At 46.8% G+C, this 14,228-nt stretch overlaps 1 protein-coding gene across 4 annotated transcripts in view; it reads left to right on the top strand.

Annotated features, from left to right (window-relative positions):
* The first annotated feature begins 2,458 nt into the window (after positions 1-2,458).
* The window catches only part of dock11 (dedicator of cytokinesis 11), a 322,191-nt gene continuing 310,421 nt past the window's right edge, over positions 2,459-14,228 (top strand). For 2 of the 4 annotated variants that reach the window (XM_063060507.1, XM_063060506.1), the window contains exon 1: positions 2,461-2,658. In XM_063060507.1, coding sequence (XP_062916577.1) covers positions 2,557-2,658 — 102 coding nt within the window. In that variant the 5' untranslated portion in view covers positions 2,461-2,556. Of the gene's footprint in view, positions 2,659-14,228 lie in introns of all 4 variants that reach the window. The other 2 variants (XM_063060509.1, XM_063060508.1) reach the window with 2 other exon arrangements.

Raw genomic sequence — 14,228 nt, 5'->3', positions numbered from 1 at the left:
ACACCCCTCCCTCCCCTCCCCCACACCCCACCCCTCTCCACTCTCCCTTCTCCCCACACTACTCCCCTCTCCCCCACACCCCACCCCTCTCCTCTCTCCCCTCTCTCCACACCCCACCGCACCCCTCTCCTCTCTCCCCTCTCCCCACACCCCTCCCCTCCCTCCCCACACCTCTCCTCTCCCCTCACACCCGTGCCCTCCCCTCACACCCGTCCCCTCCCCTCTCTCCCCACACCCCTCCCCTCTCTCCCCACACCCCTCCCCTCTCTCCACACCCCTCCTCTCCCCTCACACCCCTCCCTCCCCTCCCCCACACCCCACCCTCCCCTCCCCCACACCCCACCCCTCTCCCTTCTCCCCACACCCCTCCCCTCTCCCCACACCCCACCCCACCCCTCTCCTCACATCCCACCCCACCCCTCTCCTCTCTCCCCTCCCCCCACACCCCACATCACTCCCCTCCCCTCTCTCTCCACACTCCTCCCCACCCCCCACACCCCTCCTCTCTCCCTTCTCCCCACACCCCTCCCCTCTCCCCACCCCTCCCCTCTCCCCACCCACCCCACCCCTCTCTCCCTTCTCCCCACACCCCTCCCCTCTCCCCACCCACCCCACCCCTCCCCTCTCTCCACCCACCCCACCCCTCTCTCTACCCCCTCCCTCCCCTCTCTCTACCCCCTCCCTCCCTCTCTCTCCACATCCCTCCCTCCCCTTTCTCCCCACAACCCCTCCCTCCCCTCACACCCTTCCTCTCCCCTCTCTCCCCCACCCCCTCCCTCCCCACACCCCCTCCCTCCCCCCACACCCCCTCCCTCCCCCCTCCCCTCTCTCTCTCCCTCCCCTCTCCCCACACCCTCTCCCTCCCCTCTCTCCCAACACCCTCTCCCTCCCCTCTCCCCACACCCTTCCTCTCCCCTCTGTCCCCACACCCTTCCTCTCCCCTCTCCCCACACCCTCTCTCCCCCCCACACCCCCTCTCTCCCCCCCACACCCCCTCTCTCCCCACTCCCCTCCACACCCCTCCCCGCCCTCCCTCCCCCCCACACCCCCCTCCCCCCACACCCCTCTCCGCCCTCCCTCCCCTCCACACCCCTCTCCGCCCTCCCTCCCCACCCCTCTCCTGCCCTCCCTCCCCACACCCCTCTCCTGCCCTCCATCTCCACACCCATCACCTCTCCTGTCTCCCCACACCCCTCCCCTCCTCCCCACACCCCTCCCCGCCCTCCCTCCCCACACCCCTCCCCTCCCTCCCTCCCCACACCCCTCCCCTCCCTCCCTCCCCACACCCCTCCCCTCCCTCCCTCCCTCCCCCCCCACGCCCCTCTCCTGCCCTCCCTCCCTCCCTCCCCACGCCCCTCTCCTGCCCTCCCTCCCTCCCCACGCCCCTCTCCTGCCCTCCATCTCCACACCCCTCCCCGCCCTCCCTCCCCACACCCCTCCCCGCCCTCCCTCCCCACACCCCTCCCCGCCCTCCCTCCCCACACCCCTCCCCGCCCTCCCTCCCCACACCCCTCCCCGCCCTCCCTCCCCACACCCCTCTCCGCCCTCCCTCCCCACACCCCTCTCCTGCCCTCCATCTCCACACCCCTCCCCGCCCTCCCTCCCCACACCCCTCCCCGCCCTCACACCCCTCTCCTCCCTCCCTCCCCACACCCCTCTCCTCCCTCCCTCCCCACACCCCTCTCCTCCCTCCCTCCCCACACCCCTCTCCTCCCTCCCTCCCCACACCCCTCTCCTGCCCTCCCTCCCCACACCCCTCTCCTGCCCTCCCTCCCTCCCCACACCCCTCTCCTCCCTCCCTCCCCACACCCCTCTCCTCCCTCCCTCCCCACACCCCTCTCCTGCCCTCTCTCCCCACACCCCTCTCCTCCCTCCCTCCCCACACCCCTCTCCTGCCCTCCCTCCCCACACCCCTCTCCTGCCCTCCCTCCCCACACCCCTCTCCTGCCCTCCCTCCCCACACCCCTCTCCTGCCCTCCCTCCCCACACCCCTCTCCTCCCTCCCTCCCCACACCCCTCTCCTCCCTCCCTCCCCACACCCCTCTCCTGCCCTCTCTCCCCACACCCCTCTCCTGCCCTCTCTCCCCACACCCCTCTCCTCCCTCCCTCCCCACACCCCTCTCCTCCCTCCCTCCCCACACCCCTCTCCTCCCTCCCTCCCCACACCCCCCTCCTCCCTCCCTCCCCACACCCCTCTCCTGCCCTCCCTCCCCACACCCCTCTCCTGCCCTCCCTCCCCACACCCCTCTCCTGCCCTCCCTCCCCACACCCCTCTCCTGCCCTCCCTCCCCACACCCCTCTCCTGCCCTCCATCTCCACACCCATCACCTCTCCCGTCTCCGCACACCCCCTCCCTATCTCCTCCCTGTCCCCCAACACCTCTCCCCACACCCCTCCCTATCCCCCATTTTCTCTCCACCCCTCCTACTCCCTCCTCCCATCCTCTCACGCATCTCTCCTCGTCCGTCCCCTCCCCGAGGCGGGGCAGTTTAAGGGCGGACTCTAACGGTTCTCTGAGCTCCACGCCGATCGCAGGTCTCAGCCGCCGCTCCGACCATGGCCGAGGTTCGCAGTTTCACCAAACGGCTCAGTAAACCCGGGACGGCTGCCGGGATCAGGCAGAGTGCGTCCGAGGCTGTCCGTAACTCGCTAATCGCGGTGAGTGTCGTGCCCTGTCTGTGTCTGTCTCTGTCCCGGGTTTGGCGCCTTCCGCGGCTCTGTGCACTTGTCTGCCTGCTGCCTGTGTATTTATGTGTGTGTTCTTTCCCCTCTGCGTGACTTTCTTTTGTTCGCAACTTTGGGTTTGATTCGTGTGTATATGTCTGTCACTGGTTTGTGGGTTGATGTCACTGTTTGTGCCACCCTTTGTGTGTGTGTGTGTGTGTGTGTGTGATAGTATATGAATCTGACTATGTGTTTCCTGTTCTGTGTGAGTCCATGTGTATTTGTTTCTCCTCTGTGCATCTGTCTTTTTGTTTCTTTGTCTGTGGGTGATTCCCAGCCTGATATTCTGTGTGTCTATCTTTGACTTCATGGGAAAGGACAGTATTTCATAAGGAACAGTTCTGGTGTATACTGTATGACTGTGCTGTGGAGACGATCCTATAACGGAGTTGTCTGCAGTATTGGAGTAAAAATCAAACGGATTATAAGTGGAAAAGCATGTGATGAGCATTTAGCAACTAATACCTCCCTCGACAGGAGCTGAGAGGTATTCAGACTTCATTACGGATAACGGAATGGTGCAACAATGCCTTTCAAATCTAACTTTCAAACTATAAATCTTCTGAAAGAATATATAGTCGCTTGCTTTTGTTTAATTCAGAGTTGTGTATTAAAACAGTGTAGGATTGATGTGCTAGAATGTTGTGCCCATTAAGGCAATGATAAACGGGACCGTTACAAGCCCAGGGGAAAATGAACAAGATCGCACAGAAGCGCAGACTAGTCATTATGTTTTCCACTTAAATTTATTGTGTTTCAAATTTAAACCAGTAAGAAACCATTGTGGGTACTTTAAAAATGTTCTAATCATGGTCTGTGGTAAGTTTATAAATCTAATCAGGGAATGGCTGTGTTATGGAAATTATTCCTACCAAAGATTTCTGCAGCATCAGTTTGCAACCTGTGTTTGCCCAATGGCATTCTCACCAGGAACCTCCCTCAGCAGCTCCAGTTCTGATCCCTCATTTCCATGGCGGTATCATCAGTGGCCATGCATTCTGCTGATCAAGGACACCACAAAACAGATTGCAGCAAAGGTTTAGAGTATGCTTATTAACGTGGTCTCCCGCAATCTCCGTAAAATGCGAGAAGGCAGCAGTTTATGATCGCTATGTAATCCGTCCACTTAAGCATCAGGTTTGGCCTAAGGTAGGAGGTGCATCATGCATTTGTATATACAGCTGAGAGGATGAGTGAATCTTCAGTTTAATATCTGCTGTGAAAGGCAGCACTCCTGACAGAGTTGTTCCCCCCCCCCGCAACTGCTTTTCCATCCCATTCTGTGCCTCTTTTCAGTGGTGCAGCAGGTAGTCCCGCTTTCCGCCCAGCTCCAGTGAGCCAGGTTTGACTGTGACCTAGATTGAGCAGTTTGCACGATCCCGCTGTGACTGCATGTGTTTTGCCCAGGAACTCCGGTTTTCCCTCCTGCATTCCAAAACTGTATTGCTTGGTTAATTGTCCACTGTAAGTTGCCACAATGGACAAGTGAGAGGTAGGAGAATCAGAAGAAGAATAGCTTACAGGGAACTAAGTGGGTGGAAGGGGATTGTGTTGAAAAATAGTGTAGATTCCATTGGGCGAATAGCCTATAGCATAGATTCCATAGGGTGAATGGCCTATTTTGTTGTAAATATGAAAATAAAATGAGTGCCCCTGGTTTGGGACTTGAACTTGCAGCCTAAAGGCAGCGATGTTTGGGTGCCGCAACTGATTGTAATGCTTGATCTGGCTGCTGAAATTGTATTACAGAATACTATGCTGGAGGTGTGGGAGTCAATTTTGGTAATATCAAGAATGGAATGGATGGGACAGAGTTAAAGTGAATTTTATGATAGTTGAGATATGAAGCTTGGGTTTAAGTGACCTGTTGGGCCAATGAATTGATCTAGTCTAAGCAAGCAATCAAATGAGGCAGATGAATGTTGAGCGTAGAGATTGTTTCTGGCAGTTGCACAAATGAGAATTATGGTTGCCACTTGGAAGCCAGAGACATAACAAGGTATTTTTAGGATATGGAAACTCATCCTGTATTTGCTGTAGGAACCCTGGAGTTGGGATCTAAATCAGGAGAGAAGAGACTTTAAAGGGTGTGGCAGTATGCAGGTGTATTTGGCTAGTCAAGTTGTTTTGGACGATGGACTGTGAAGGCAACTTGTCTCTTCAGTGGACATACTGTCTTTGGGGATGTCCTGAAGTTGTGAAAGTTTCATGCAAAAAACATTTTCCATCAATTTGGAAGTGAAATCTGTAACTAAAGTATAAGTGAAGAGGTGAAGATTCAGAAGAAAGTAATTTTTTTGTGAGGTTCTCCTGCACTTGGAATACGATCATGTGCACTTGTTATGGGTTGGGTTAAGAACCCACCAAATGGCTGAAAAGAACCATCCCTCTGGGAGAGACTCTGTAATCCAAAGCCTGGAAATGATGTTTCCAGCCTCATCCTTACTTGCTCTGACAGATCAGCAAGGCTGAGCCATTTCTGGATAGTGGCATAACTTCACTCAGGGGATGGAAAATATTATGATGAGGCCAAAAGATTTTACAGCATTTTAGAACTCAAAAATTCAAAGTAAATTAGTGTTAACAAATACAACCCTGAGATTTATTTTCTTGTGGGAATACTCAATAAATCCAATAACTATAGTAGAATCAATGAAAGACCTCACCAACAGGGCGGACAACCAGTATGCAAAATACAACAAACTGTGCAAATACAAAAATAAAGGAAAAAGAAAAGAAATAATACTAAATAAGTAAGCAATAAATATCGAGAACATGAAATGAAAAGTCCATAGGTTGTGGGTGCAGTTCAGTGACAGGGCAAATGAAGTTTATCCCCTCTGGTTCAAGGGCCTGATGGTTGAGGGGTAGTAACTTTTACTGAACCTGGTGGTGTGAGTCCTGAGGCTCCTGTACCACCTTCCTGATGTCAGCAGTGAATAGAGAGCATGTCTTAGCTGGTAGGGTCCTTGATTAATGATGCTGTTTTCCTGTGAAAATGCTTCGTGTTGATGTGCTCAATGGTGGGGAGGGCTTTACCTGTAATGGGCTGGGCCACATCCGCTGGCTGTTTCCATACCAGGCTGTGATGCAGCCAGTCCATATACTCTCCACTGCACATCTATGGAAGTTTGTCAAAGAGGCGGCTGGCATGCATTCGTCGTAATTGCACTTAGGTCGAGCACAGGTCCTCTGAAATAGAAATCTACTGGTATATTACTGGATTGACCCCCGTCGGGGCCTTATAGTACTGATGGCTCTCTCTAATACTTTTCACCAATGCAGAAGGTGGAAAAAGAGGCAGGAGGGGAATTAAGGGGAGCATTGTGTTCCAATAATGCAATATTTCCCAGGGGAACAACTGCTTTTGAAGATTCGTTGTCCTATCTTGTGAAAGGTTCAGCTTTTTGTGGAAGTGTGATTGTTGCTGCTGATTTTTAAGATAAATTAGAATTTGATGGGTAGCAGCTGAAACGTTGTTTGGATTGCTGATGATTTGGGAGAGATCGTTTTTGGTCTGCATTTCTGTGTAGAAATTAAGGAGTGTTGGGAAAAAGCAGGATAGTGGAGTTAAGCCATAATCTTGTCAATCGTGATCTTATTGAATAGCCCTGAGCGTATAGGACCACTATTTTGTTAGATGTTACCTAGCTCGATAATGATGGAAGCATTTTGATTTTCTCTTTGGGAATTTGCACTTGATGCTTTGCGGAATTAAATTAGTGTAAAGTGAATTGATGTTGCTCATTGTAGATTCAATGGGCTGAAGGGCCTGTTTCTGTGCTGTATGTCTCTCTGAGCATACTGGACTGCTCTGAAATGGAAAAAAATAAGGAGCATATCTGCATCACAGCTCACATCAGGAAGCAGGTAGTGACTGCCAGATCTTTTTTTTTAATATATAAAAAATGTTGTTGTAGATTTTGGACTGAACTTATAACTGCCGGGTTTTTTTTGTTTAAACTTGTGACCCTCAGTGAAGTAAATATGTGCTGCTTGGCTTTGATTTGAACTGTAGACTTGGGGCCGAGGGCATTGACTGAGCTTGCATTTGTGCTCAGTGAAGCCGATTGACTTACAGAACTTTGATTTTAATTTTAACATAAATGCTTCCATTGACACGGTTTCAACTGGATGCAAATGTGCTTAGAGCAAGTAGCAGTGTTGGAATGGATTTAGATCTCGATATCCAACCAGCCTGCTGTGTGCATGATGGGTCGGAAAGTTCTGATAGTTGCAACAGATGTGGTGCAGTAATCGTTTGTACAGATGTGCCAGGAACTCTTTAGCTAAGTGCCCATCTGTTGCACATTATATCGACTATCTCTTAGAGTGTCTTCAGATTTCCCCATGCCAAAATTATTAACTATCAACACTTAGAGAGTTGGGAGTTGACTAAGCACTTGAGATTTTCTTCTGGCTGCCAGATTTACCTCTAGGTTTCCAAGGATTTACTTGTTGCCGGGGCAATAACAATAGCAATAGTTTGATTTCCTCTTTGGGATCTTGCACTTGATGCAATGTTGGTCCCACGTGAAGAGTATAATAGGCATCGAGCTCTCTGTATGCCAGATATGGCCATATTAATAGTAGGTAAGCAGTATTTTATCCAGGGAGACTTTGGTTTGCTTTCCCTCAAGCTCCTCCAAGGATCCCCCTCTATTAACGGAGAAAGCATTTGCTTATTAACAAATAGGCTTCCTCTGTTTCTGCATTAATATGAATCACAGGACTGAGAGTCTGTCCCTTGAGGGAGGGAGTGAGTGATGAATGAGTTTGAACTGCAGTTTGAAAGTCAGTAACTTGATAACTCCATGGTCAAAATGAATTAAAAGCAGTTTACTCCTTTCTTGGGGGAAAAAATGAGGACATACTTATTTTGTGGTGATTGCACTAATAGTGATTCTCACATTCGGCTTTAATCCGTTCCGTCAGATTTAGTAATGTTAGTAGGAACTGACTGGTTGCTTTCAAGGAGAAAAAGAGGTTCCTGCTGCCAACAGTGACTTGTCAGCCAAACGGGCTGTAAAACTGAGTATCGGTGTTTTCTGTGAATCTGTTGCACTAAGGAATGGGTAGAGCAGTGGGTTAATGCATTGTCACTTGACCTCTGGAACCAAGGTTCAAAGTTAATTTAATCAGCGTCACGATTAGCTTCTTGCTTGATATTGCAAAACATGGCCATGTCCTGCAGCTCAGTGGTAGCTACTGCTGCTTCTTCTTTGGCAGTCCCTTGGGATCAGGGATGACTGTTTCCTCTCTGTCTGTTCTGAAGTGGATGATGAGATTGATGTGGGAAGTGCAGATTCATCCACAGTAGGGGCAGGAGGGGGCAGATAGGTTAAGTGGGAGGGTGTGTCATATGCGAGGTGATGCACTGCTTTCGCAGTCAACGCAAGGCCCATGTGTACTCTTAATGCTCAGCCTCAGAGTTCTCAACACCATTCTGACTGCTCCTGTGCCAGTGGTCCCAGCAGTCAGTGGGGATATTTGCATTCCTTTCAAGAGTCTTTGAGCACATCTTTGAACCATTCTCTTTACCTCCCTAGCCATCACCTCTCATGACACAACTCAGAATAGTTTGGGAATCTGCTATCACACATCTGTGTGATGTGGCCTAGTTGGCAAAGCCAGAATTCCTTACAAAATAGACTCATTGAATCTGTGCCAAATTATGGAACAATTCCAATCCCTAACTAAAATTTCTTACAACTGTCTATTTCCTCCAGATTTTACCACTCACTTACACACATACAGGTTTGGGTTAGTAAGTTCTGGGCATGTTATTTTGGTGGTGGAAACATGGGAACAATACCCAGCATATCCCCAGCCTCTGTTGGTCATTGCCACAAACAATCCATTTCACTGTACGTTTTGATGTTTCTGTGTACCAAGGACAAATAAATCTAAGCTCTTTATCCCCCTTTGTCCCTGGGTAATGAATGGGTTCTGTTTTTACCAGTGTCCCTAAGCTGATATTGTTCAAAAGCAGAAAATACACAAAAAACACTTGGTACTTCACCAGTTGATTCACAATTCACTATACCAACTTGCTGATATAGTAGCCATATCTCCACAGTGTTGTAACAAATGACGTCAAGAGTGCATAAATTAACAAGAAAGAGCAATGACTAAAGTGAAGAGAGAGAGGAAACTAGTTCTAATGTACATAGGAGCGTATGGAGTATGTTGGACTTCCGAATTGAATAATATTATAGGAGCTCTTTGATATCTAGGGATGTCCATACGTCAGACATTTATAATGCAGAGACAGCTTGTATGGTCATTAATCTGTTGTGGACATTCACTCACAAGAGAAGTGTTTCTGAAGAGGTGTTCATGGCTAGCCTATAGAAATCAGTTCCAAATTCCACAGTTCCTTCATGGTCCAAGATGGAGATGGGACAATTAAAGACTCTCAATAGTGAAAGTTTGGACAATGTTTGATGTTTTGCTTATTATGAGGAAAGTGACACAGACATGACAGTCATGACCCTCTCCTCAGGCACACAGTATCATGATGTGCTAAGTACTCAGTTTTTCACATGAAATCTGCAACATGTTGTGGTGTCTCAGCTTTTAGAAAGCAACACATCTACATTCTGGCCCACTCCTCAGCACTGCTAAGTAAATGTGTTGCTATTGATAACCTTACCACAGCTGTTTGCTGACTTCCTGCCTTGGTAAAGTTTCCTTTGAGGATCACTCTGTCTATGCTACTCTCAGGTGTTGGTACATTGCATTAACCTGTATCTGTTTTGAAGTTTGGATTGTTGGAGGAAGATCCCATCACAGGCAAGGTGACATGGAAGGCAACATGTAGCTATAGACTTTTAGCTGGTTTTCTATGACTTCTAATGAGGGGCCACTTCCTCTGCAATTTTCTGTAAGGAGAAGTGTGCATGCTCTATCATTTAGTAAAGGCGTGTTGCAGCATACATTTCCTGGAGAAGAACCCTCCCACTGTAGCTACAATTCTTGAGCATATCCTTGGCATTGCCATAATCAGTGCTATTGCAAATTAGTTAGAAATCCTGGAAATTGGTGTTCTGATGGTGATAGAAGAATGCTTAATTAGTTCATGTAATGGTACTTGCTATCTTCAGAAAAGGGAGCTGGTGATTGAAATGGATTTGTAACGTGGCTAGAATAGTGTGCAGAGATACTACTTGAAGCTAACTGCTGAAAGGCCTTCAGCATTTGCTCCAAGATCTAGTTCCATTTGTAGCTTACAAGTCTTCCTTTTCTGAATTCTACCTTTCCTTCCTTGTCTTGTGCTTCTTACTCCATCTCTTTTGGCAAGTGGAAAGGTGAAGTTGCATTTCTTTTTGCCATTATGTTAGCAAAAATAAGCTTAGATGTAATTTTCCATTTAACCTGGGCACAAGACCCACTGATGAAAATTCATACCCAGTGACTCTATTAACGCTGTGAACTAACTTCGTGTTGGGGCATATCCCCTACCTAAACTGACAGCCTGTGTGTAACTCCTTGGCTTAGATCTTGATTTAATTTTGCTTCTTCATATTTAAGTCCAGGAATAGATGCATTAATTTATAAATAGTCCATCATGGTTAAATCTCTCCCCACCATTGAGCACATCTACACAAAGCATCAAGGACTCCCACCACCCAGGACATGTTCCCTTCTCATTGATGCCATCAGGAAGAAGGTACAGAAGCCTCAGAACTTGCACCGCCAGGTTCAGGAACAGTTATTACCCCTCAACCATCAGGCTCTTGAACCAATGGGGATAACTTCACTCAACTTCACTTGCTCCATCATTGAAATGTTCCCAGAAGCAATAGACTCACTTTCAAGGACTTTTCATCTCATGTTCTCAATATTTATTGCTTGTTTGTTATTTATTTCTTTATGTATTTGCATAGTTTGTTGTCTTTTGCACACTAGTTGAGTGCCCAAGTTGGTGCATCTTTCATTGATTCTATTATGGTTATTATTCTATTATGGATTTATTGTGCATGCCCATAAGAAAATTAATCTCAGGATTGTCTATGATTACATATATGTATGCTGATAATAATTTCACTTTGAAGTATGTAAGTTATTATGCAAGATAAGAGGATCCAAGAGCATTTATTGATAGGGGAATGGACAGACTCACAATAATATTCATTATTGACAACATTTTCGGGAAAGGTCATGATCACTTAGATGGGTGATTGAGACATTAGCCTAGGTCTCAGAGAACTGAGTAGGAATTGGGTTTCATTCCATGAAGGTTAAGAATTGTTGATTAACAATTATTTAGATGTTACTGATCTTACATTGACAAACCTGTCAGTTTCCACTTTCATAACATTAGGTTTTTTTCTTATGATATGTGTCCATTGATTATAAGGTAGTAAGTTTCTAATTTATTGCACGAAACCCCTCATTATTTAGAATATCTTTATTAAATCTCCCCTTCTCTGCTGTAAAAGGAAAGACTCCATTTTAACATCAGCTAACTGTAACACCTGCTGAATTACCAAGCAGTCCACAAGATGAAGAGTGGACAGTCCCAGCAGTGAAAGGCCTGATGGTCACTCTGCTATCAGAGCTTACAACCACCAGTATCTCAAAGTCGATGTGGTCACCGTGATTGATACATGACGGGTAGAAGGTGTTCAGTTTAAGGAACAAGGCATTTTCTTCAAGAATGAGCTAGTCTAGTGTCTGAGCAATTCTCCTGTGGAATTAGTGAAAGCTTTATGAACTCTTACTCACTCTAACATGAAACCAACACTACGTGGTTATCAGTACATATCCCACTCTTGACTGATTGAGGATGACTTCCACTTTGACCTTGAAACAGTCATGATGTATGTCCCAGATGGACACAAATATCTCTCCTGAATTACTTATTCCCAATAATGTAGAAGATGTAAATTCTCTGGAAAGGATGATCAGCAAGTGGGGAGCAGAGGAGGATAGGTTTAGTGTCATCCTGTTCCTCAGAAGATGCTTGGAGCAATGAACATGCTTTTACTGCAACCTTGACCTTCACTGGAAGGTTAAATGGACGTCTTCAATTAACACTTATTTATCTCTAGCAGACAGGACATGTTGTTCATGTGTGTGACTTCAGATTAATAAAACAGATGCTCTGTTCTGAGCTCCACTTTGTGACCTCACAGATTCATGGGAATCCTTGACCCCAGACCATTCAAAGTGCAGAAGGAACTTTTGGGTTGAATGCAAATTTGAAAGGAGAGCTCCATGCTTACCTCCTTTTTGAATCATGCTTATATGTTTAAGAAGAAGAAGGCTACTTTCTCTAAATTCTCTGCACTCCTGCAACACTGGTTCCATCAGTCAAGATAGCTGCATTGAGACAAGCTGGTTTGATAATGACATTAAGGAGACAAGTGCTTTGTTCAGATGGCCTTGAACATTGCAGCAAAAATATCACTGTTAACATAAATTTTTAACAAGAGAAGGCAGTAAATACCAACACTGAAATACGGACTTCTTCCTAGCTAAAGGGGAAATTGCACAATGGGCAGATTTGTAATACAAGTCATGGCGTCTGTGTAATTTACCCTTGCTCTTCATAAATTTGCTGGTTTAATAGAGGAATGTTGTAATATATTATGCATTCTTTGAGATTTGGGAAGGAATATATCCCAGTTATGACTGCTGCTCTAGGAAATTAAGGACTGTAGTCTCCATGGCTAATTGATCTGTAATCTCAATTCCTGTTTTCCTGTCTGATCCCAAAGATGCTGGAGTAATAAGGTAGAGGATGAGCTTGTTAGCATGTAAGTAGATGCACCATGTAGTGAGGCTGAGGATGGATTGGCGGTTGATAGGGCAAAATTGCAGTCAGTGCAATGGATTGGAGTGTGCCTTTAAACTAAATAGATAGAGGGTGGGTTCAACAGTTCAGAAAGTGCAGTAACAGTAAAAGGGAAGGATAGTGCAGGAGAGTTTACAAGTCTCCTAAATAAATTGAAGGACAAAAAATTTAGAATGCAATAAGAATTTAACTTGCAGTAACATGGAGGCAAAATTGAAAGGTGATGAATACAGCACTGAAGGTGTTATATTTGAATCCATGCAGTGTATGTAATAAGACAGGTCATGTTGTATCGCAGTTAGAAATGGCAGGGATGACATTGTGAACATCACTGAGTTGTAGCTGAAAGAAGATAGTGTTGGCAAAGGATAGCTTTGTTGGTAAAACATGAAATAAAATCCTTAGAAAGAGGTTACATAGGACTAGAAGGTGTAGAACCCTTGTGGCTGGAGTTAAGAAACACCACAGATTAAACTAAAAATCCTGATGGGGATTATACACAGATCTACAAACAATAGCCGGCATGTGGGGTACAAATTGCAATGGGACAGAGAAAAAGCATGTAAAAAGGGCAATGTTATGATTGTCATGGGGAGATTTCAATATGCAGGTAGATTGGGAAAATCAGGTTGGTGCTGATTTGCAAAGGAAGGAATTTATAGAATGCCTATGAGATGGCTTTTTACAGCAGGTTGTAGTTGAGCCCACTTGGGAAAAACCCACTTGGATTGGGTGTTGTGTAATGAACTAGATTTGATTAGAGAGCTTAAGGTAAAGGAACCTTTAGGAAACAGTGATCATAATATGATAGAATTCACCCTTCACTTTGAAAGGTAAAAATTAAAATCAGAATTATCAGTATTACAGTGGAGTAAAGTGAACTGCAGAGGCATGAGAGAGGAACTAATCAAAGTTGATGGGAAGGGGATACTATCAGGAATGACAGAAGAGCATCAATGACTGGTGTTTCTGGGAGCAATTTGGAAGGGGCAGTATTGATTCATCCCAAAGAAGAAGTAATATTCTAAAGGCAGGATGAGGCAACCGTGGCTGACGAGGGAAGTGAAAGACAGCATAAAAGCTAAAGAAAGGGCATATAATATAGCAAAATTTGGTGGGAAGCTGGTTCTTTGTCATAGCCAGGGGAGGTAGTGGGGATAAACTTTCACTACTTATTAAAAGCTCCCAACAGTGTTCATCTCAAATAGTCTCTGACAACCAAGTCCAGCTCCAGGCCTTCACACATGGCTTAGCTACAAAGTTCCGCTGAATCGTTTATACTGACAGGAGGAAGGGTGTTACTGGCACCTTAAAACCAATCGCTTGGGCAGATGGGGTTCATCAGTCATAGTTGGCAGCTCATCTAGGAGAAGAAAAATTCTGATCTCAAACCTCCGCTGCCTTGCGGCTATGCCGACTTATGAGGAAGGCTTCAGGAGATAACCCTGAGGAAAAATCCAGAGCTGTAGTCCCTAAGGCAGTCCCATGTTGAGTTCAGTGCTGAATGGCAACTCGTGAAGCGCTGCTGGTGCCAAACTTTGTCGGTCTCTGCCATTCCTTTGGGCTCATCAGTTGCATATAGAGGGGGAGCCTGCTGCATGGGCAACAGCTTGCTCTCCATATTGTAGTGCATTAGCTATCGTATCACGTAGATAACTAGGATGCCATATCCATGGTCAACCCCAAACCAATGGTGTGAAGC

Source organism: Mobula hypostoma, chromosome 10 (assembly GCF_963921235.1).
Source record: "Mobula hypostoma chromosome 10, sMobHyp1.1, whole genome shotgun sequence".
Lineage (NCBI taxonomy): Eukaryota > Metazoa > Chordata > Chondrichthyes > Myliobatiformes > Myliobatidae > Mobula > Mobula hypostoma.
This window is presented reverse-complemented; position numbering and strand designations above follow the sequence as displayed.